Below are 24,962 nucleotides of genomic sequence, written 5' to 3'. Positions count from 1 at the left end.
CCCCTGCATCGGCAGGCGGACGCGCAACCACTGCGCCACCAGGGAAGCCCCATGTCACACTTTTACTCTGGTATCAAGTTAGGAGCTGTGCACACAGGTGAAATCCACAATCACTTTGACTCAAGAGTGGAGCCAGTAATATCACAAACAACCCAATCCAAAAATGAGCAGAAGATGTAAATTGACATTTCTCCAAAGAAGACGTACAGATGGCCAAAAACTACATGAAAAGATGCTCAACATCACTAATCATTAGAGAAATGAAAACCAAAACCATAATGAGGTATCACCTCACACCAGTCAGAATGGCCATCAACAAAAAAATCTATAAGCAATAAATGCTGCAGAGGGTGTGGAGAAAAGGGAACCCTCCTACACTGTTGGTGGGAATGTAAATTGATACAGCCACTATGGAGAACAGTATGGAGGTTCCTTAAAAAACTAAAAATAGAACAACCATATGACCCAGCAATCCCACTACTGGGCATATACCCTGAGAAAACCATAATTCAAAAAGAGACATGACATTTCATAAACATTGATTTGATCTAATAAAGCATACAAGGTAATAAACATGTGAAAATAGGTGACTTACCCAGGAGGGACTTATCTGGAAATCACTCCATTTTATATTGTCATGGATTAGGGACCCCCTCCAAGAACTTTGGGGTTCAACGGACAAAACTACATGATTAAATAAAAGTGAATGCTAAAAATAGATTTTAAAGAGGAAATTAATGTGTCTGACAGTTCAGAAGGAGGCTTTAAGAAGTCAGAGGAATTGCATGGAATCAAACCTGAGGGAGACATTAAAAACTTATCAAGACAGGGAGGGGGAAGGGTAAGCTGGGAAGAAGTGAGAGAGTGGCATAGACATAAATACACTACCAAATGTAAAATAGATAGCTAGTGGGAAGCAGCTGCATAGCACAGGGAGATCAGCTCGGTGCTCTGTGACCACCTAGAGGGGTGGGTTAAGGAGGGTGGGAGGGAGACACAAGAGGGAGGGGATATGGGGATATATGTATATGTATAGCTGACTCACTTTGTTGTACAGCCGAAACTAACACAACATTGTAAAGCATTTATACTCCAATAAAGATGTGACAGATAGATAGACAGATAGATAGATAGATAAAAGAGTGGAGCCAGAACTTAACTTGCAGGTGTGAAGTAACTGTAGTTCCAGAGATAAAAACTATTTTGTGCCACACACAAAGTATCAACAATCTGGAAGAGAAATCGCATAGGGTCTTCACCATGTCCCCATTTTGAAAAAAATGAAACATAAAAGCACCCAGCTCAGCTTAAGGCAGCGTAGAGCCACAAATGGCCAGAGGTGACAGAAAAAGAAAGAAAGAGATAGGGAAGGGAAGAAGACGTTGTAAAATAACTGCTGACTGTTCTAAGGGGAAACAGTTTAAAGTGGGTAAGTGGGATTTATCAAGGAGGGAAGTCCCAACATAGCTGGAAGCTTTTACTGTTTACGAAATTGTCAAAGAGAAATGCCAGGAACAAGAGAAGAATGTCCTAGACTTTCCCACAGAAAAGTGAATTATAATGATTAAATGCAAAGAAAGACTATGCCAGGATTTCATTAAACTCAAAGCTATCTGTTTAAAGCACTCAGACAAATGAGAAGGCCTCCCAACTCCCTTAGAAAGACCATACTATATACGTAAAGGAGAGATGGTGCAGAAGTTTATATTAAGTTCTTGTTTCGCCTACCACTTCCTTCACTGCTTTGGACTTTCTTTCTTCTTTCTTTCTTGATCTGGATTTAAATTCTGCTTAGCTGCTAGCTAAGATATGTGCATATTTTTATTACTATTACTGTTATTTCTGTCATTGACACTGGTTTTCAGAACTGCCTTTAATTTTTAAGCTATTAAGTGCCACTTTTCACAGACTTTTGAAGCTGTCTGCCCTCCACCTGGACAGTGTAGTATGTGAGTACGTGTGTGTGGGTGTGCGCGTGTGTGCAGATTTTATTTACTTTAGGTTCTGCATGGATAAAATCATCAGAGATATCTTCATGTTTTTATGAGACTAGTTTCAAAACGTTCAGGGGCATCCTTCCTGACCGATAGATTTGCGGTTGGGAAATTGCTCCTTTGTCTCAAAATACATAATGCAGAGATGGTTCAACATAATTGTGTGAAGGGGAAAATTAGTCCTAGAGGCCACCCCTAGATCCAGTCCAGGGGAAACTCCAGGCTCAGGGCTGTTTCACGACAAAAATGGACGAGCTCTCCACAGCAATCAATGCCTAAATCATTCCTGAGCTACAAACGTGGAACAAGAATGCTCCTATCTATTTCTGATGAGAGTGCGATTCCAATGGAGTGATTTAACGGTGTTTAAGAATCTTTCAGGGTTCATTAGACAGAGTAGTTTATATCGTTATTCTATTCAAATAGGAGTAACTCCCAGGGAAGAAGTGCGCTATGTCTACTGCAGTTCCGTCAGGAATGACCTGTGGAGTCCCTGTAGCCAGCAGAAGCCTAGGTAATGTCCAGCAGAGAGAGGAAAACTCTCTAAGACTTTTCTCCTGTCATTTTTCCTTCAGAACAAGAACAATACAAAGCTGTAATTGGATTTTTCCCTCCTTTGTCATGTCTCCCCTTCCTCCCCCTTTCTCTCAATGCACACATGGTTTACTGCAGCAAGGCCCAGCTCAAATATCAATTCTTCTCCAATGCTGACTCCCACCTAAAATGTATCTGTTTCCTCAGCTCAATGAGATCACTTCATCTGTGGCACTGAACACATAGTGTCCTGAGCTATAATTGTTCCCTTACAGATTCTCATCTCTCTTCCCAGATTACAAAGTCTTCCAACACGGAGACCGTGGTCTGCAAAGAGCCATTAAGGTTAGTTACAGCACAAAAAAGGTACCCAATGATTATCTGATAAATGTCTCCCTTCAATAAATAATTATTATGCACCTGCTCTATGCCAGGTATAACAGACGCAACTCCTGTCTAGACACAGCTCACAGCCGAGTGGCGTGAGTGAATGCATGTGCGATGCCATCACAGATGTAACTGATGTGTAACAAATTTCAAATAACCGTAAGAATAAAACATGTGCCCTGAGAGGAGGCTCATAACATGTCACAAGGGATCTTTATCTACAAGAAAGAACACTGTTAGCTTCTCAAGGAATTTCCACAGGGAAATGGTATAGCTATCTGAGGCCATCAAGCTTAGTTTAGATTAAACAAAAAAGTGCAGTGCACTGCTCTGATGACACTGTGTGCTGAAAGGACTCCAGCAAATCACGTGTGATTCTTTTTGCCTCAACAATTGACCTTAGAGATTGAACTTACACTTGACTGAAGCTCCTTTGCTCTCAGACAGAGGTCTCAACACATTAGCTCAATAGTAATAAACGAGTAATGGTGAAGCCCCACTGCTTTCTCACAGCTGCGAGTTCTCGGGGAGGAAAAAAAAAGGAAAACCGAGTCTTCTGGGCCTTAATATTATATTCTGAGAATTTTCCTTCATCTTGAATAATGAGACCCTTGGGAACACGAAGGTTAGCAAAGGTAAAATAATACATATGTTATGTTTTAGACAAGACACACAACCACAAATTGAGCCACTTTTAGCTAAGGCTTCCCTACTTGCCAAGTCAAAAATACAAAATCAAACTTCACGCAGGTCTAGTTCCTTGTGATTTCAAAGTCCTTTCATCTGAGTTACTTCATTTAATTTATAAAGCACAGTTACCTGTGGGATCAGGTTCCTCATTAGTTAGATGAGGAAACAGAACCACAGGGTACTTAAGTGGCGCACCCAAGGTCCTGCAACCAGCTTAAACTGGGATCAAAACCTAGGGCCTCTACTTTTAAGTCCAGAGTCTTTTCTGCTACAACCTATGGCCTCACAGAATAGGTTAGAGGACAGATCCAGTCACTGAACTGAAAATTGCATTTGTTCTTAGACAGTCAGTGCATTAAATGGAATGGGTGAACCTTACCTCTTTAAGGCAGCCCATGAAGTTGTTGCTGACGGGTGAGCCTGGCAAGTCAGCGGTACTTGGGCTTCCTCCCACATAGAAGAAGTCATCTGAGCCCAGCATGGTGTAGTCCTCTTGAGTGTAGCCCGTCGTGGTAAGGATGCCATCCACAGAGATTGTCACCTGGTGGAGGGACATAGGGACAAAAAAAATCCCAACAATGACCTTACAGTCCTATCAAAACCCAGGGGCTTCCCCTACCTGTGGCATCACTTTCATTAAGATTTGGGTGAGGTATTCTTTCTAATTTGGATTGATTTTGGTATGTGCAGCCAAGTTCCATTTTCTGGTCTGCCTCCCTGTGGCCCAAGCCTCCAGTGTTTCCCTGCAGACTCCTGGGAGAGTTTTTCGGAACTGCCAAGCTGAGCAACTCGCTCTACCCATGGCCCTCTTCACTCAGTCAGGCTAGAAAATGGAACTATCCTCAGACGTCTCAGTTCATTGGTAAAATGATCATTTACTTTCGAAAGATTGTAATTTACAGTGGTTGTGAGAAACAGCAAAGGAGATGTTTGACAATGGGGTTTGTTAGGGGGTTGGTCTTTGGTTGTTGATGGTTTTTTTCTTTTTTCTTTTCTTTTTCTTTTTTTATTTGTTTCTTTTTGGGCTCACACCACGCTGACAAACATGCATTCAGGGAGGGAAGGAAAAGGGTCTTGATTTTGATGAGTCATGGGTGATACATGCCACGGACTACCCAGGACACCAACCCCTGTCCTCCCTTGTCTGCCATCACCACCAGCCAGAGAAGAAATGATCCAAACCAAAAAAGGCAACGCTAACAAAAAGAAAGGAATGGTGAGGCATGATAGCCAAAATAATAACAATGCCCACAGGAAATAAACAGCACCCATACACCCAACATCCATGAAAGGCGCAGAGGGCACGGAGAAGAGACGGGGCCTCGAAGCGTGCACGCACCGCACACTGACACACCCATGCGAAAATCATCTGGAGCCAAGAGAGAAGGCAGAAGAATAAAAGGGAGGGAAACGGGACAAGGGAGAGGAGCACTAAAGAAGAGAATCAAAATCCACTTCACACTTACATGCACTAAACCAGCTGAAAAACAAGAGGGGAGGGAAAAGAAGAACACACACTCAAAGCTAGAGGGCAGTCTTTCCCCCTGCCTGCCACCTCCCTTACTAACAAAAAAGAAAAGAAAAAGTCCAAACCCAACCCCAAAATATATGAAGGGTGAGAGGAGCATGAAGAAGCGTGGAGACAAAAAAGAGAGAGAGGAGAACGTGGAGTGGGGTTGATGACTGGTAGGTTGTTAGTACTGAGGAGGAAGAAACGAGGGAACAGATTCTGATGCCCACGGGGAAATTCACGAGACAGGAACATGCCATGCAGAGTTTATACGGAGAACACAAATTGGCACAGCTCCCTTTGGCCAAGGTGGGAAGTAAGGTGAAAGGAGGGAAAGGAAGAATACAGGAAGTCGAGTACTTTCCTCCCCAGATCACCTGTGGCAGCCGTGGCCACACAAAAGGGAAAGAAAAAAGGGATTCGGGAGTGGGGAAGGGGGAAAAGAAAGGACAAGTGAGGGGTAGGAAGACACACACGGAGAGAAGAAAGTCCTCAACAGAAATCTCTGTTGTCCCTAGTCTGTAACTTGGAACTTGCAAAATAAGAAAACAAAACAAAACGAATTTAGCTCAACAAAGAACATTTCTTTAAAGAAAACTTTTTTTTAGGGAAAAAAAAAATTACGAAGTAGAGAAAAGGAAAACTGTCCCAACCAAACTCATCCAAATATCGGTCAGGACAGGTGCATGCCCTTCCATTTTCTTCGTAAAGAAAAGGAAAGGCTTGTATTTAATTCAACAAAAAATTTTAAAAGAAGAAACTCTAAAGAGGATAAAAGGGGGGTTGGGGGAGGAAAAGGGGGGCAACACACGGCAAACCCAAAAAAAGAGACAATAAGAATGATATCTACCAGACAATGTAGTTTGTTTACCATAGCGTGTCCGATGCCTGAGTGCTTTGCGGAAAAGGGGGAAGAAAGGAAATTAAAAATTGTGAACAGAACGATTGTTAATTAAAAAAACTAAAAACAAAGATGAGTCGTTAGGGTGTTAGTACATTAGTCGGTTAGTAAAATGACACATTGCATGAATGATCTTGTGTTAGTTTTTCAAAAGAAAGGCACCCGACACAGAAAAAGAGAGTGGGGGAAGACAATGAGACCAAGACTCTATGGAAAACCTTGGAACCTGGGGCACAGCCAGGAAAGGAGCTGCAGGCCACCTTGTCTTTGTAACTCTCTTCTTCTCCCAAATACCACTCAGACCAGACCTCACCCCAGTCAGAATTAGCATCAAACTTTCCAAGAGCTGTTCTGAAAGAACACCGCACTGCTCCCTTCCCACCCTCTAGCACAAACACAATCCACCTGTCCTGAAAGAAAAGACCCCCAAGGTTTATCGTTCCACACGTAGATAAATAGAGAGAGCTGAAATACCAATACTTTGGGGATTGTTTTTTCACCTCTGACTCTGATTACATGCACGGACAATCATGATTTTCTCCTAGGACAAAAAGATCTCAAAACATTTACAGGTCACATCTAGCATAGGAAGGCGACATATGTAGTTTACTCTGGGTTTCCATAGGTAATTTAAAGATCCAAGACCCCCTTGATTTTGTGTGGATTTGTGCAGCAGGAGGGCAACTTTCCCCTCTTTCCTGTTCTCTCAGGTTAAAATAACTGTGTCGTTAGAATGCATCAAAATAGTTGGAGTCTCCTTCACTAGGCAAAAATGTTACTTTGTTTACTTTGCCAGAATGTCTCCTGTTAGAATCACTCTCCCCTCATTCCTCTTTAAGAATGCTTTTCAAGCTTTTAAGCAATTTCTTGCATGGATAGCAGAGAGGACTGGCAGGTTAAACATGATTAGAGAAGCCCTACAATTAGTCTTTTCTTCGCTGTTTTCAAATGTTAAATTGCCGACACACCCCGAGCTGGGAGGCTGCAAGGCTACAAGATGGTTAACCCCAGTTTTGTGTTTGCGGTTTGACTAAAGTGGCATATAAAGGTAAAGCACTTCCTGTGATGGCCATGACCTTGGAGTCAGGTCCTGGTTATAATTTAGAACAGATAATCCACGTTCCCTCCATTAATCAGAACCCCCAATGAAGTACCTGACCTCGGCCTGACTTGGCCCAAAAGCAGAACCGTAGGAGATGACCAAAAAGGAAGAAAGGGGGAAAGTTCTGCTCCATTTGGTAAGGAAACCCCAAGTAAGCTTTCCTCAGATGAATCTCTACCACAGAAGCCATTCAACCTTACCAAAAGAGTAGGCGAGACTGCCATCGGCTTATTGTCAAATATTTATGAAGTGATTTACAGTATAACTGAAATAGACAGGGGCTTCCCACCCCTTCAAATGTATCCTAGGGAACTCAAAAAGATGTTATAAATGTACTTTTAATGGGAAAAATAATAATCTTAGCTGACTCAGGGTTGAAAGGATTGTATTTGCAAAATCAACTCTGCTTTTCTGAGATTTTTTTCTTCTTTCAATAAATTGCATTTGGATGCACAATTCAGTCCAGATTCCGATGCGGTCCAATTTTAGGTGCACTTTCTCTACAAGATTCATACTCCTTCTGCCGAGAAATGCCCCCAACACCCTAGGGCCTCAGTAGCCTTGTCTTGAGAGCTCTGCTTAGCTGCATCCATGGCGACAGACAAAGGCAGTCACCTTTGAAAGAATACTCAGCATGTAAATCATGTGCATGTCCCAGCGAGTCTAGTACCCAGACCATGGATGAGCTCATAATCCTTCTGGAACATAAGGTGCTTTGCATATTTAGCCACCACACGTGGAGGACTGTAATCACCATCTCACAAATGGAAAATGTGGTGTGGAAAGGTTAAATGCTTTGTCCAAGGGCACAGAGAGGAGTCAGGTCTTAGAACTTGGAAGAGAAACCCTACAGTTTTGCCTTCCTCTGCTTGTTCAGACTAACTCAGCACAACCAATATTTGAATTACAGTTTGGTTCATCCCCATTTCAGAGTAAAGGGCTGAATTAGGGCCCAACTCTATTTTAGAAAAGTGTTTTTAGTGGAAATGAAAGTGAGCCTTTTCCGGCTAATTGGAATCATTCTAGAATGGCAAAGAAGCATGTGGGGTGGGAGAGAGAGAGAAACAGATCGGCTGGTGAGACCCACAACCTGATTCCACTCCCCAGTACGTGAAAATCCCCCCTTAACTGACTAATGCCGGAAGGGTATTACTGTGCAACTGCCAGTCAAAACTGACAGAAGGTCATATTCTACTTTTTGGTCTAGTCTCTGCTACTCAAACCTTTCAAGCCCTTATATGTTAGCAAGTGAAAATTTGCTGTGGGCTCTCTTGGCAGCTGAGGAGGACTCTCCTGTAAGTACAGGTGGGGAATGATGAAAGGAAACATCAACAACAGGATTCTTTGGCCTTGCAGGAAAAACACAGAACGGTGATTCAAAAATGTTCGACCTATGTGTATGAAGATGACGGGGGATTCTAACTCTTAGGATTTGGCAACTTCATCACAGATAGAATAGAATCTCCAACCACGGGGCTTCCTTGACATGCTTAAGTGTGGATGGAAATGGGTATTTCGAATATTGTGTGTTTCCAATGTGGAGGAGCCTTTTCCATTCACTGAGCATTATTAAGGAGTTACACATTTATCCAACAGAAAACATAGGCAAACACCTGTCAGTTCTCATGCTTTCATGTGTACATTAGAAGGCATTAAATCAATCACACTGCAGAAGAAAATTTGATAAGCACCTTCTGGAAATTTACATAATGCTTTCTGATTTAATGAAGGATGAATGCTGTCCAACTGGGTTTAATGACAAATTCACAAGTAGAAAAACCAAGTGAAAACAGAACCTGAAAAAGGCAGTCTCAGAACAGACCTTGACTTTTACAGGAAGTGTTTTTAATTTTTTCCTGATGTGGGCTGGTGAGGTATTATTATTGTTATTGTTATCATTATTATTAGTTATGAAATGGAAAACAACTTCACTGGGCTAAGGCTTTCTGAGAGTGTTGTCACCTGACGGAGTTGCCTGCTTAGAATCAGCAAGTGATGGGAGTTCTCAAGCACGTACAGAACCAGGAAAGGCTGCTCCAAAGTTGACTTTTTTATGTGGGTCCTTCCACTTTCCAGGCCTCCTAGTCAACTGAAGAGTGTCAGAGGTAGAGACAGGGGCAATAAAGTATACCACAACACCAAGGAACAGAGAAACAAAGGAATTCAGAAAGATCCCAGCTAATTCACTCCAAGGCTAGAGGTTAACACAACAACCCAACAGAAAGAATAAAAGTGGACGAGGGGTTGGTAAATTAAAAGGAAGAGAAAAAGAAAGACTTCTTCTGGAAGGAATTAAAATTATGGCATCATGGCAATGGCTAACTTAATTAAAAAGAAAAACATATATTCAAAGAATGAGAAAAATCTACCAAGCTGCAGAAACAAAACGCTCTCCCTAATTGATTTAACAATAATACAATATTCAAAGGTAATCAAGAAAATGATAAAAAGGAAAGCAAAACAGAAGGAAAGTATTTATAACTTTTATCTATACAACTGAATTTTTTTCTTAAATAACAAGCACAAATGGAAAATTGAAGTAAGAGAAGAAACATATTTTAATAATTATCCTTGTGAAATTGTAAAGGCTGGGAGAAAGTTTGACTTCGACAAATCCAAACCCATAGGGTATCTCTACCCCTCTCCATGTAACCTAACCCACCACCTACTTCACAAACTTCCTCCCCAGCCACCTAAGAGGAGCCTCTGGGCACTCTCTCCCCTCAGCCATTACCTGTCGGAGGTTGCGTGTCACTTTGACATCATGCCAGGCGTTGTCATTGAATTTTCCATTCACTGGCTCCACAATGGCCTCAAAGGCCCCAGACCCCAGGTTAATGACCAAGGAGACTGCGCCATCCTTCAGAGCCAGGTTGACATAGTCAGCCGACTTGCCCGTGTGCAGGATAAGCCCGTTCCGCTGCCAGGTCTTAAAGGACAGGGTGATTTCATCACTGCTGCTCTGGATTGGGTTCTGAGACAGGTCATAGCACAGGTACTCTGAGCCTCGGAAAGTGGCCACATTCTCCTCTCGAGCTACAGAGAAAGAAAAGGGGAAAGCAGTCAACACTTGACTGGCATGAGCCAGGTCTATGCAAATACCAAACAGAACACACACACACGCACACAGGGCAGTGTCCCTGCCAGAGGCCTGATACCAGCACAACACCCCCTCTAACTCTTCCACAAGACTCGTATCTAAGTACCAGGGAAACTAGCAGAGAAGGTAACTGCAGAGAAGTTATATGTCCACACAGGGGTAGAAGACTAACACGATGGTGCAGGAAAGCTTGCTGCCTTTCCTTCAAATTTTCTCAGAGAAAAACCTAAAGGGAAATTTCATGCAAAATGGTAGAGGTTTACTTGCTTTTGCATCAATATTGGCTTTTAAATGCTTGTAGAAGAGCTGGTTTAGAATGGATAATTAACTGTTCTGACGAAGGGTTCTTTAGCTCTAGGTACCTTTTATTGAACAATAACTAAAAATCAATTAGCCTGAAAGATTTGCCTCTAATTTCCATCCATCAATAACCCAGCTAACTTTGGTTTCCATGGTAGAGTCCTGTGCCCAGTGGAACGTGACTGGGTTTTTAAATAGGAGGTTGGACCTGAGGAAATGATTGAGCAGATGAGGAAAAGGGAACAGAATGGAATTTGGTAAAATATGTTTTGATGTGACAGCAATACTTCCCTTAGAGTCAAAGGGACCTCTGCCCTAGAGGCCTCCCGTTTGAGATGGCCTGGTCTGACCATCCTACGGAACATCTCTCTCCATAGGACCAGGGGTCCACAGAGCCAACATGGCATTCCACTGGGACTCATACTCTCTTTCAAGACCATATTCGAGACCCTGGGGTCCTGTAATTCCCTACCCAAAGAGCCCCAAGTCTGTTTCCAGGGGTTGTGCAGTCCTCCTTCCTGGATCCATTTTCTGAAGGCAAATCATGCTATCAGTGTGCATACCTCAAGGTCTGAGGACTAACCCTGGGGGACTGTTTGCACAGGTTTGGACAGAGCTTTGTCACGTGGGTCGAGGCATCCACGTGCATTTATACCAGACCTCCGTGATATAGGATGGAGCTGAATGTGGGCAGAGGAAGCGGAAAGGCCACAGGCTGAGGACCAGAGGGGCTGGCTCTCCCTGTGTTGGTATTTCCCAATGCAGAACTCCTAGGAATCCAAAAACTCTAAATGTGAACCTGACTTAACCAGGTAGTGTCAAAGGTCTATTTTTCAAGGTTAAGAGAACCAAATGTATTTTATTTAATTATTTGTTGATTTGATTTATAACGTAGACACTCAGCATGTACCCCTCCATTTGTCCTCTTGTCAGGCAGCCTCATTTAGAGAGTGGCCTACTTCATATCAGCGTTGGTCAAAAGCACCTCCTCAATGAAAAGAAATGGGTGACAATACAAGTTTAGATGTGTAGCTCCCCTTTAAAGAGGGGTGGCATGGTCTACAAAGTAAGGTTGAGGGGACTCTATTTTCCCTTCTAGACCTACACTTCCGCCTTATTCACCAAAGTTTGTCCACATTAATTCATATCCTTATCGACCATCATAGCCCTTGGTAAGTTCCCTAAGTAAAATCAAATAAGTATTTTCTCATCATGAGGTAAAGGAGTCACTCTTACAATGTGAAGAGGTGACCACCCAGTATATACTGTTGAATTCACTGCAGCATCACATCATTAAAACATGAGCCTTAACTTCACACTCCAGAGAGTCAGAAGAGATTAAGTGTGTCCTATATCTTCCAGAGGGCCTCAAGGATGTGTGTACACCTACACATCTCTGTTTGCACACACACTGGTATAAGCAAAAGGGACTTGTCCTCCTCTAGGGGACCAGTGTTGTTTACACATATAAGTAGCGAGTACTACTCAGCACATAACCCATGCCAGATGCATTTTACCAAAATTAGTTCCCCCAAAATCACAGAGCAGAAATTTGGCACTATCTGTCTGTTTGAAACGGGTCCATCCATGCAATCCCCTACTGCCCTATCTTCATGATCTCTCATTTCTAAAGAAATGGTTTTGTTAAAATTCAACTGGACAAGCTCTTGTTCAGTAGACTGGATGTAACCCTAATTTAGAGCAGAAGATAGCAAATCAAATTCAGTTATCACCGCTAAGCTCTTTTCCTAACAATGCAAATGTACACACAGCCAACTACTACGCCTGTCCTTGGCACCCCACATGGTATATTAGTGGGAGTCTTCTATAAACATTTTTTTTTTTTTTTTTTTTTTTTTTTGCGGTAGGCGGGCCTCCCTCTGCTGTGGCCTCTCCCGTTGCGGAGCACAGGCTCCGGACGCGCAGGCTCAGCGGCCGTGGCTCACGGGCCCAGCCGCTCCGCGGCATGTGGGATCCTCCCAGACCGGGGCGCGAACCCGGTTCCCCTGCATCGGCAGGCGGACGCGCAACCACTGCGCCACCAGGGAAGCCCCTTCTATAAACATTTAAGTTATACCTTGTGTGCCCAGTGAACTGAGATAAATGAGCAAGGAAAGGAATGCTTCTAAAGAGAAGCCTCAATTAATCATTGAGTACCCTTCAAAGGGGGAAGGGCCTGACACAGAACAGCAAGGCACCAAGATATTATTCAATGGGTTATGTGGTGCTTAATATTTTTTATATAATTAGACTAAGGAGTCTATCAAAATAATAAATTTTAGAGCTATAAAGGATTTTAGAGATTGCCTGATTTAACACCCTTATTTTATTAAGGAAGAAACTGATGACTAGGAATAAGTGAGTTGCCCAAGACATGACAGTTAGTTCTACTCTGGACTTTCCTCTAAATATCAGTTACCTTTCCTTTTGCCCATCATTCTGGATATAGCACATGCTCCTACTCTGCTTCTCAAAGGGCATGAATGATTCCACTGAACCATGTACTGACTTACAAACCATCACAAACCTTGAATAAACTGAGCCAGAGATCTAATCCTCCTACCCCATGTAAATCACATTTACTCATCAAAAGAAATGTTTCCCTTCCCTGCATCCCCACCCCCCGGAATCCGTGTGTTTAAAATAAAAGAACTTGTTTTATGTGGAAGGCCATAGAAGAAAAATGACATCATTAAGAGAAGAGGCTATCACAACAAATAAATAAGAAATAAAACCCATGTGAGGAAAAAAGTCTATGTAAATCACATGCATATTTATGCTAATATCCATGCAAATTCATCAATGAAGATTTTACGTAGCCTTGAGAGTACATTCCTTTGCAAATATCTAATGAATACTGCTGCAAAAGTTCACAACCTTCCCAATCTCTTCATTCAATGATGAATTTTCCCAGTTTACCCTTTCCCTGGGCTGGAGAAAAACACCAGAGCAGCATCACCCCAGATGCTGGCTGTCTCCTTCACATGTCAACAAACAACAGACCACCGAAAGCTACTCTCTGAATCGTATTCTAGATAAGCAAAATCATATCATTTTTAATTCATGGGATACTTCCCTCCTGATTGTTACAGGAAGGAGAGGCATTGGCAGTGCATGACCCAGTCTTTAAAAGAGCAAATAAGGGGCTTGCAAGAAGAAAGAGAGAGGACCTTGAAGAAATTCTTCCTTTGTATACTCTCACAACTGACATTTTTCTCCTAAAATCTCAATCTGTCTTAATTTCCTTCCAGTGGCTAAAGCTCGAGCATTTTCTTATCACCTTGCAAACCATACCAAGTTGATAGTGAACATAACTAAAAGGTGCAAAACCAAATAGTGACAAACACATTTCTAAGCCCATTCAATTCTCCAAACTCTCCATTAGAAAAATGTAAGACTGCCCCAAATCTGTTTTCTATACTGAGTGTTTACACTGAGAAGGAGGTTGAAGAGACAATTCAGTCACCTTGTATGTATTCAGGCTAAACAGGTAGAGAAAATGAATGCAGGGGATTATGTAACACAGTAACACACAACAGCTTAGCATAAAGCTACAGATTGGCAAGAGGGTAGGCACTGACATGGCTAATGGACTGTTTAGATTCATTTAGATTATATCATCCCAAAGTTTACAATCAATTGCATAAGTGTTAAAATAAAAATGTTACTCTCACTGCATGAAAAGCAGAGCTCAACCCTGTATGACAACAAACCGTTTACCCATTATTTGTAAGTGTCCAATTGATTAAACACTAGATGCAATCGAGATAAGTATAACTCAAGGTTTTGAATCAGTTTGTATAAGACATATAAAGCACTGATCTTTCAAATGGCTTGTTAATCCAAGCACTGATATATACATCGCATTAACAAGCATTTACTCAGTCCTATTTTCCACTCTCTCCCAAAAAACATCCAACTACTGATTTATGTAATAATTCTATTTCTGAGAAATTCCAAAACAGATTAAAATATTCTGTCATTTTTTTATTACTATACAACCTAAGAGGTATGAAGAAATGAAAATCACTGTTGAATTGGGCCTGTGGTTCCTGATAGCTTGGTGTCTTAGGCTGTGAGATCAAGAAATTTGGACCTTACTCTGAAGGTTCTGAGGAACGACTGCATAATTTTACTGAGAGGATGGAGGGTCAGATTTGTATTTTTAAAATACAAGATTATGCAGCCCAACTTCTGCTGGGTTGAGAGTGAACTGGAAAGAAATGAGAGCTGAAGGCAGAGAGCCCAGTTAAAAGAAGAGAACACATGAACCACTTTTCCAGGGGGTGCCTGAAACTGGTTCAACCTGAATGTTGATATAACCCAGTGAGATTTGCATTTCATTGGGCAAGAATGGAAGCAAAAGTTCCTAGAAGAGACAACCTAAGGAACTGAGAGGCAGACATTCTGGAAAACCAGAGACCATAGGATACTTAAGATCCAAATGCAGCCAAGGAAAACCAAGGGCCAGAGGTAAAAATTGAGGACAAGGACACAGCACTAGGCATGAAAGGGCTCAGGTGAGAACAGGTCAGGAATGGGTAAAGGATTCTATTCACAGTTTTTAAAATATCATATATTTCCAAATGCTCAAATGCTTTCTTAATTGTTGTCTGTATTCCCTCAACACTCTGTGAGGTCACTTTGCTATGATTATATTAATGTAAGGAAGAGGGGGCACACAGTTTACATAGGGCATCCAAGGAGCGTGGAAGCATTTAGGCCAGTTCCAAAACCTTAGCCTTCTCAGTCCGTTGCTTTTGCCACCACATCACACCACCTCGCCAGGAACTCAAATTCTCAGGGAAGAGGTACCTAGGATCCTGTATCTGACATCCTGCAACTGCATGAAGTTCCATGTGTCCAAAGGAGAAACCACTGACAATGACAGGTAAGAGCCCACTCAGGCAACAGGAGCCCACGCAGGGGGATCAGGGAGTGGGGCTGGCTCTATTCCAAAATTCCCTAGTAGCAGGTTGGAAAAAGTCAAACTGAGATCACACTCTTCACCGTCATCAGACAGAGAGCCCGAGAAATGGAATTTTTAGGTACCCCTTAGCAGAGCCTATGAAAATGCCAACCCCTCTGGAGTGGCTGCAGGCACTGGTCCTGAGCAGAACACCTGCTGTTCTCTAGAAAGGGAGGGGGAGCCAGCTTCTGAGGACACGCCCCAGAGACAGAGGCAAAACTGTTCTCATCTTTGAATCATTTGTCCTTCAACTGGCCTCCGCAGCAGCATGGTACTTTAGTCTGCACCAATGCAAAGATAACCCTGGCTGGCCATCCTGGCCGGCCCGCCCTGGAGCTAATGAGGCACAAAAACACGAGCTACTGCTGCCCTCCCTGCCAGACAAAGGGATGTCCTACGGTCCTGGGGCTGGCCCGCTGACTCCCTTCCTCTGATCCACAAATTCAGCAGGGACAGCACTGTCCTTCCTCCGTTGGTGCAGCTGCAATGTGAGGTTTCAGGTTCTTAAGTTGTAAACTAACATATCACCCAATTCTACGCAGGCAAAGAAGCCATGATGATGATGGAAGAAGGACAAGCCCAAGGCAAGGGGTACACAAAGCAGAAATAAACTTTTTGAGAAGGCCACAGTTCCACAGTTGTTCTACCCATTCCTACAGGGACCACATATCCACTCAATTCTGAAAGTCGCCTTGAGCTACAACACCAATTTGGGTTGTTTGCTGGCAAAGGAACAAGTTAAGGCAAATGTGAGTTTGTTCTTGCACAATTCTGTTTTCTTTCCATGCAACCTGCTAAGAATGCAACATCCAGAACAACAATTTCCACCTCTAAAGGATTCTTACAAGCTATGGGTAGACAAGACACCCAAGTTAGCTGTTGAGCTGTGAGATTATCGTATTTGCAAAAATGAGGGAAAAACAGAAATCTTTTTACTACAGGGAATTCTATTACACATCATCTAAGGACATTTCCTGCTAGAATTAGGGAAGGAACACACTGAGTAAAAAAGGAAAAAGACTGCACAAGTGACTACCTCTTGCTTCTTCCTGTCCCATTTCCCTTACAATGTATTTTAGGGCCAAACAAAGCATTTGAATAGATCAAACTGCAGAGCCATCCCCCAAGGAGAAACAATGAACCTTTACATGCCACATCGCATCATACAGGTATTTTAAAAGCAGAGTGCACCAGCAGACAGCAAATTGTGTCCTTATGAGCAATCCTGCACTACAAAAGAAAACACACAAGAAATCTGACCTCCTAAGGCCATTCCCAACCCTTATCCTCAGACTCTGTAGGAAAGATGCAGCAGAGAAATAAATGGACTTTTCCACGCTGCCTTGGTCACTCACTAGCCAGCAGATGCTTCTTGAAAGTGATGAGAAAGAAAATAGTAAATCAAGTTGTCACTTGGAAAAAAAAAACAGCCCAGCATCCTGGCGAGGGAAGCTGCCTCGAGTCCACAAAAGAATGGCCTGGAAAATCATGCTTCACTGAAATCACTAGAAAGCTAATGGTATCCTAAAGATTGCATTGCTCTCAATTGTATTACAATAAAAGTTAAATTTTCTGTTAATTCATTTAAGCAATAAGTATTTCCAGGTGCCTACTATGCACCAGGTGATGTGTCCAGTGTTGAATGCACTTGAACCACCCAGGAACATGGTGAGTAGGAATAATTAGCTGACATTTTACTGAAGAAGAGAAATTATAAATCTAAAAAAACTCGAATGCTTACTAAGCGCCAAATCCTGACATGGACTCACATTAAACAGGGCATCCTCCTGTAGCTCAGAGTGTAGTGGACATGTGGACTTGATTACATGGAATTTAATAATAAGGCTTTGAATTGGACAGACCTAGGTTTGATATCCAGCTCTGAACTTACCTAACTCTATGGAACCTTAGCTTATTACTTAACTTCTCTAATAGCTAGTTTCCTAATCTACAGAATTAGCATAACCATAGTACGTATTTCATAGAGTCACTGTGAGACGTGAATCAGATAAAGTTCCTGGCCCAGTTCCCAGCCACAGACGTGTTAGCTGTTGCTGTTGTTGTTGAGAATGCACATATAAACAAGTGATTACAAGTGCAGTAAATGTTTCATAGGTGATACGGGCACACAGAAGAAGGAATAACTGACCCAGGGTGTTAGGGAAGGCTCCATACAGGAGGTCAAACTTAATCTGGGTCTTGAAGTATGAGTAAGAGTTCACCATACAAAAGGAGGGATGAAGTTCTAGTTAAAATAAACAATGTATTCACTGGTGTGGTCATTAGAAAAGCACGGGGTGTCCAGGGGATGGTGAGAAGTTCAATGTGGCTAAAGTAGCAGGCATGTGAGACTCAAGATGCAGGCTGGGGTCTTATGTGTCATATTCTTGGGGCTCTGGGGATGGAGAACCAGCATAGGAGAACTTCGGCTTGTGAGTGGCACAATTATACTTGTATTGTACCAGAGGTCCAGTGGGTGGACTAATGGCTAGAGAGGTAAAGAGGAATCCAGGAGACATCTCCAAGGTGGAATGGAGATTGCTAAGAAACCCTGGCCGGAGGCAACCGTGCTACATCTGCCTGCCTGCCCACTTATAATAATTTATGCAATATGTTGTACATTTTATTTCCCATAACCACCAAATCTATATGAGTCAAACTGTAATTATGCTTCTTCTACTATCGGCTTCTCATTTTAATTGTGGGGCAGTCAATCAGACAATCGTTAAACACAAATGGTGCACTCTTAACCTGTAGAGGGAATTCCATTTCCCTGTACCCACGACTTCAGGAAAGCATTTCCTTCCCACCCTCCAGAAGGGGGTCATTTGGAGTAACACTTTGACCTTCTCTCATTTACTCATTCACCTGCTCCAATGAAAGAAGTAATTCACCTCCTTCGTGATATAATAAGGGTCTGACACGCAGAGGTCCACATTTCTTATTTAGGTAAAATCACTGTTTCCATATGACTTGCCTTTCTCTTCCCTTCAGCTCTGTCATTCCTACAGGGATTGTGAGTTCTCCTATAGGCTTCCCCATGCAGTGAAACCTATCAGAGTAGACTCTGCCCCTACCTAAGAAGGCCTTTGGTTTTCTAGCTCTTCTGCCTATGGCTGTGTGGCCGAGTTTAGTTCAGGGGGAAAATTACTAGGAAGCCCAGTAGGACTGCAGATCAAAGCCACATCCTCTAACGCAGCTCTACCAGCAACAGAACTGATATCTGGATCCTTAATCTGACTGCCAGTTTGAGTCTTGTGTCTGTCCCTCAGTTAATTCAGAACATATGGTTGTCAGTTGTCACCTCAGACAACCAGTCCTTGGACTGCTTTCACTCTGATTGGGAAGATAACAGACGTATCTGAAACTACATGAGGTCAATTATAAGTAAATATATCAATTATATCAATAATTTTAAAGCCAGCTTTCTGCCACGGTGTTACTAAAACACATTTCTTGAAGTTACACCAAGGATATGGATGACTAGAATGGTGAAAATTTAACCAGGGTCGCCTTCCTGAAGATAACTTTTAGATTGAGTTTTGATGTTTTTGAGTAAAAAATTATAGAAAATACACACATCTGCAAACCTATATAACCTTTCACCTGTGGCCCAGTCCAAAAAGAATAATCTGCATGTTTGTTTTTCTTCAACCAGTATCTCTTATCAAAGTTACAAAACAACTAAGGCAATTGTACTGGAGTATCTAATGGCTCATTGTGAGACTACATTCCACAGAGTTGATGAGGACAAAAAAATTCACTAGGAACACACAGCAGGAGAGGAGAGGAGAGGAGAAGACTGCGATTTTGATAAAAACAAAATTAATAATAATGAGATATATCTACAGTGATCCTGGAGCAGGAAGTAGATCATCTGAAATGATTTTTTTTTTTTTTACAGTGGCACATACACTGACCCTAATTGCTACCTAAATTAAATACTCACTGTATTCACACATACTGTTCAGAAAGGAATATAAGTGTCATAAAAGGTTCACAGAATTTGGTAAAACTCAAACAGATATTAAGATATTTAGAAGCAATACATAGATTTTTAAACCCATATGGACTTTTAAAATATTTATTTCTGTAAAATTTCTCTTTTCATCTGAGATGAAAACAAGTAAAAACTCCTTCATAACTAATCATCACTGTAGCATCAGAAGAGACCTTGGAAGATGACCTAATATACCTCTTACCTCAATAAATCTACATCTAAATCATCTTGCTGGTGAAACTCTCCACCTTTAAGTATCCAAAGAAAACAAGATAATTTGGTGTTATGTGAAACTTCCTACAGACATTTCTGGAGCTCAAATGGTTCCTGGTCCAAAATGAGGAAAGCATATTGAGAGACTGCCAAGCTTCATTTGGGCGATCAACAGGGACGTATAAGGTGTTAAAGATTTTTGCCAAATATTTCCTTCATTCAGCCCAGAATATACAGAGAATAATGAGTATAAACTGTGGGTAGCTAATGAACTTTACCTCCACTAATTTACACACACACACACACACACACACACACACATAATGATCACTAATCATTATATATTACAGTGCTATTCGTATGTAACAAGAATGGAAAAAAAAATCTACCCATCAATTTCAGGTGGTGTTTACTTCTGGGGAGGGAGAGAAGACATGGAACCAGGGAGATATTCAAACAAGACTAAGTCTTTATAAAAGGATATGAGGCAAAAATGGCAAAACACTGAGATTTGTTCAATATGGGCAATAACTAAGCCAATGTTTACAATCTCCTCTACTACAGGTTTATGCTCTTTTATGTTTGAAATTTAGCATTCATTTTTAAAAAGTTAAATCCCTGCAGATGATTCTGATAAAATACCTAATCACCAAATAAATCTTGAACAATTCTCTAGCTATTTTACACGTAGATGTCAACTCCTTGACCATATCTTGTGAGCAGCAATTTTTCATACCTTTTCAAAATCTCCCACGTACCCCAAAATGTGTTAAATAAAGCCCGAGTTGAATTGAAATGAAGTTGAATTGATCGCAGTGATGCTAAAGTAAACAGTTCTCCTCCTGCCTTCCCCACTCCTTCTGGAGACCCACTGCTCAGTACCTCAGCATCCCAGAGTTCAGCCTGGCTTCATGGGGGAAAGAGGAGAAATACTGATGGAAGTGAGGGAAGAGAAGACGCCTGCGTTTGCTGCCCTGTGAAAGCTCCACAGCAAATGCTGACAGTGAGAGAAGGCTGGCTGGGGTCTGGAGGATGTGACAGGCTTCTGCACAAGCCTCCCAATAGCAGGATAAAACCATCCCAGTTCTTTAAGAAAATCCCCACTGGGAACCGGAATCTGTGCCCATCCCTCTGGCCTTCCCTGGCAGCAGGCAGCCCAGCCCTCCTTTGTTAGCACTGAGGGCTCCAGCCTGCAAGTCTAGACAGAGTGGCTGGTTAAAAGGCCCTGGAGTCAATGCCTGGACAAGATCAATAAGGCTTTTTATGACACAATGAAAACTTTCTATTTTGTTAAATGCGGCTAATCTACCATTTCTGCAGTACCCTTAAAGCTTTCAGTGCGGAGCACTCAAGCCACGGTGATTAAAACCCCGTTCAGAGACACAACTGGGGAACTTGGCCAACGCAGAGGTACAAATCCTAGAGACGTGGGCTGCGTCTTCTTTTATGGTGAGGTATGCATTTCCTTTACCTCCCACAGAAATAAGCGTGCCACTGAGATGGGGCTGATTCTGCCAAAAATTAAAACCGCCCCATTCCAGGGCTCTCAAGAAGGGACTGGATCATGCCCAGAGTCCAACGTAATTAAACAAAGGGGTCTGAACCTGGGGGTGGATGAGGATGGGGTATGCTAAAAGGGGGTAGAGAGGGAAAGTTCTCTAAAATGGAGGCAGACTTACAAATCAGTGACTTAATTTAAGAAGCCTTAAATAAAGAAGAAAATCTTCAGTGATTGCAAATTCAATTATAGAACTAAATAGAACTAGAATAAAGTGTTTATTTCATTTTCATCATTTCTTCACCTCAGACTATTAGCGGTTTTTTAACAGAAGATTTTTTGTGCCATAGTATAAAAAGGACAGGAAATTAACATTTATTGAGCGTGTATTATGCTCTGGGCTTTAATCTAGAGAGGGTCTGAATAAACAAACACTATACATGTAGTATTTGACAAGAATTAACCAAGACTTGTCTTGGTGATTTGAGCTACAAGAATTCAAAATACTAACCACCAGAACCAATGTATTATTAACAGAAATAACATATATGTGTTCATATGTTATCTGAAAGGAGAGCTCTTTTTATTAGGATACTTGGTATGTGTCTTATTTAACTCTCACAAAAGCCCTGTGAAATAAAGTTTTACTAGACCCATTTCACAGATGATAAAACCGACATTCACAAGGGGTGAAATACATGTACAACACCACAGCTAGTAAGAAGCAGATTCAAAATATACACCAAGGTCAACCTCTAAACACTGTATGCTTTCCATTAGAACATGCTGCCTCCTACTGAGGGTTGGGTATCTTTTGCAAAGACCTCTGTCAACAGTACTCCTGTGGGAGATGAACTATTAATTTAAACACACACTTGTACACGCACGCGTGCACACACATACACTTGCATAGCATGTCATATTTTCCAAACTGCTCTCACATACATTATCTAATTTTGTAAAGCATCCTTCTGCAGCTTTTACAGGAACCTCTATCTGCTCAACAAGGGTAGATTTTCAGCAAACATTTAGATATATTAACCACAATCACTGGATATGACTATAGACCATTAGAACGATGGAGAAAATTGTAAGAATTCTCTACATTTGCAACACTGCAAATATATAACTCCTAAAGAAAATCCTTAATTATGAGAGCATAAAAAGGAAATCCTCTTCTGATGCACTGAATCTAAAATGGCAACCCAACTTCTAAGTCAGATGATTCACAAACCATCACCCCAGCAAGCTCACTGAAGCTCCAGGGCCATACAGCTGGACCCTGAGTTATAACACCAATGGGTACAGTCAGAAGTATGCTCAAGGCTTGCAGAGGGGGAAAAAGTATTTGACTTGTTATTAGAAAGAGCACACAAAACTGAGATTATAAGACTCTCTGAAATAGTTATTCGAACTGGTTTAGCTTTTATAAGACTCTCTGAAACAGTTATTCAAATTGGTTTAGCTTTCTTGGGTAGCCATTTACGATGAATATTTATAGTTCCTATGACGTCGACAAAACTAAAGTCCTAACCCTCTCCAGAAATTAGGTAGCAGGTAAGATTTCTCAATGATATTTTTATCCATGGGTTAAGATAAAATAAGGAATGATTTGATTTCCAGCTATGATATGAAGACGTTGCATAGGCGATCCCAGACTTAGAGAGGTTATGATATTTGCACATTATCACCAGGTGGTCAAGGTTTTTGACCACACTTTGCAGGTGAATGAATCAGAACAAAGAAAAGCACGGAGACTTAGGACATACAAAAACACCATCCAAGACTTAAGAAAATAAGCAGAACCGCTGGCTCATTCCTGCCAGTTATGGTGGCATCCCCAAACAGATATCAGCAAAGATGCATCTGGATACGGTGGCAGCTAAAGTCTGAGAGGAAGTTGACTGCATCTCCCTGTCTGATTTAAAGGCCCAGAAATGTGGTTTTATCTCTCTCCAGGAGTGATCCTATAATGAGAGATTGACTACACCAACTAAAATCAACATGTGACTGAGGTAGACAGCAGAATGTCATTATCATGATTTACAATGAAAAATTACCATCAAAAAATCCTATAGTCCACAGATTTGGAATTAACCATTGGTTCCCAAACAATGGTCTCAGTTAAAGTTTTTACCAATCCATAGTACAATCAGGAAGATAAGAACAATGCCGTACATTCTTTAATAAAAGCTAAACGTATGCAATACTCACTCATGGAACACACATTTGAGTAGGACCTACTCTATACAACACCATGGTAGGCGCTGGGAAGATAGCACTTTCATTCCATTCCTTTCTCATTTGGAATTTCCTCTTTTATAAAGTAATGACGATGACAGATGAAATTTGGTAATGTCCTCAGTTGGCAAAATAAAAAGTAGTCAATCCTATTTTGCTCCTTCCCTTTTCTGTAAAAACGTTACTTGTCAAAAAACTTCAAAAGTTTGAAGAACCACTGAACCCGAGAATCTTTTCTAGGTGTGCTGTCAGTTAGATGTTGACCAAAATGTGGCATTCTCCTGAAAACGGGTTTACCAGGTGTTTCAGATAGGGTACCCAACCATCCCAATTTGCCTGGGACTGAAAGAGTCCCAGGACATGGGACTTACAGTACTAAAAGGGAAACAATCCCTGGGAAACCAGGATGGTTGTGAACTCTACATGGGTCACATGTCAGGAAGTAAAAAAATAAAGCAGATCAAATAAAAACTCTCAGTTGCCTAGAATTCAAGGAAAAAAAGAGGCTTGAATTAGTTGGATGCTTTTGTGAGCGACAAATGCCTAGCCATTTCAAATTTGACATTCTGGTTTTTGAAGAACAAATGATCCCATTAACACTACAAGTAATGTATTCATTGCTGTGGTATACTACATTCTAGAACTTTAAACTAAAGTCATCCTAAGAATAACCTGGACTTCCTCTGAGGATTCAAAACGCTCTTTGAGATTTCATGGACCTCAGAGCCATCTAACTCCTCACTGATTATCATTGTACACCACCACAAATAAACAGCTTTAACCTCCTACTGTTTGAATTAGGGATCATTAGTGTCTTCTGTATTATAACTAATAAGGTTGTATGGAATGATTTATGCAAACAGTAGCATTCCCTTGGAGATACTAGGATAATTTCAGGAACAGGCAGAACTCTACGAAAGCTTCAGAATCCCAGCCTCTGGTGCCCTCAGGTTTGCCCCTGAGTGCTGCTCATTCTTCCTCCCCCTGCCAGCTACCCCACTACCCACACCTCAACCAGCAAAGACCAGTCACCTTCTGGGGCCTCTGGAACACCCCTCAATGACACTGGGCCACTTTACAAAAGAACCATAGTGCCCCGCTGCCCGCAAATGAAATAGAAAAGTAAGAAGACATCATCAAAGAAAGCAGAAGGAAAGAAGCTAGTACTTACTGTTCCTCTACTATGTGCCTAGCACAGTGAGGGTCACTTTGCAAATATTGTTTTTTCAATCCTATGATGACCTTAGAAGAGTAGTAATAGTAGTAATGCCTTAGAAGGCATTATCACTGTTTTACATACCAGAAAATGTCCACAGTCCCTGAGATGCAGGTGACAGTGATGATGCCAACTACCGTATTTGAAGCTTACTGTGTCTCAGGGGCCTTAGCTCTGGCTTACTATAATGCAGATGACATTTAATATAATCTTCACCATAATCTATTCAGGTATTATTATTATTATTATTTTTTTTTTTTTTTTTTTTTTTTTTTTTTTTTTTTTTTTTTTTTTTTTTTGTGGTATG

At 41.5% G+C, this 24,962-nt stretch overlaps 1 protein-coding gene across 4 annotated transcripts in view; it reads right to left on the bottom strand.

The window, feature by feature from the left end:
• The window catches only part of NRXN3 (neurexin 3), a 1,750,257-nt gene that overhangs the window by 1,283,173 nt on the left and 442,122 nt on the right, over nt 1-24,962 (bottom strand). For all 4 annotated transcript variants that reach the window (XM_028496242.1, XM_028496240.1, XM_028496243.1 and 1 more), the window contains 2 exons: nt 9,853-10,154; nt 3,985-4,146 (listed from right to left, as the gene is read on the bottom strand). In XM_028496242.1, the coding sequence (XP_028352043.1) occupies nt 3,985-4,146; nt 9,853-10,154 (464 nt within the window). The remainder of the gene's footprint in view (nt 1-3,984; nt 4,147-9,852; nt 10,155-24,962) is intronic.

This window comes from Physeter macrocephalus, chromosome 11 (genome assembly GCF_002837175.3).
Source record: "Physeter macrocephalus isolate SW-GA chromosome 11, ASM283717v5, whole genome shotgun sequence".
Classification (NCBI taxonomy): Eukaryota; Metazoa; Chordata; class Mammalia; order Artiodactyla; family Physeteridae; genus Physeter; species Physeter macrocephalus.
This window is presented reverse-complemented; position numbering and strand designations above follow the sequence as displayed.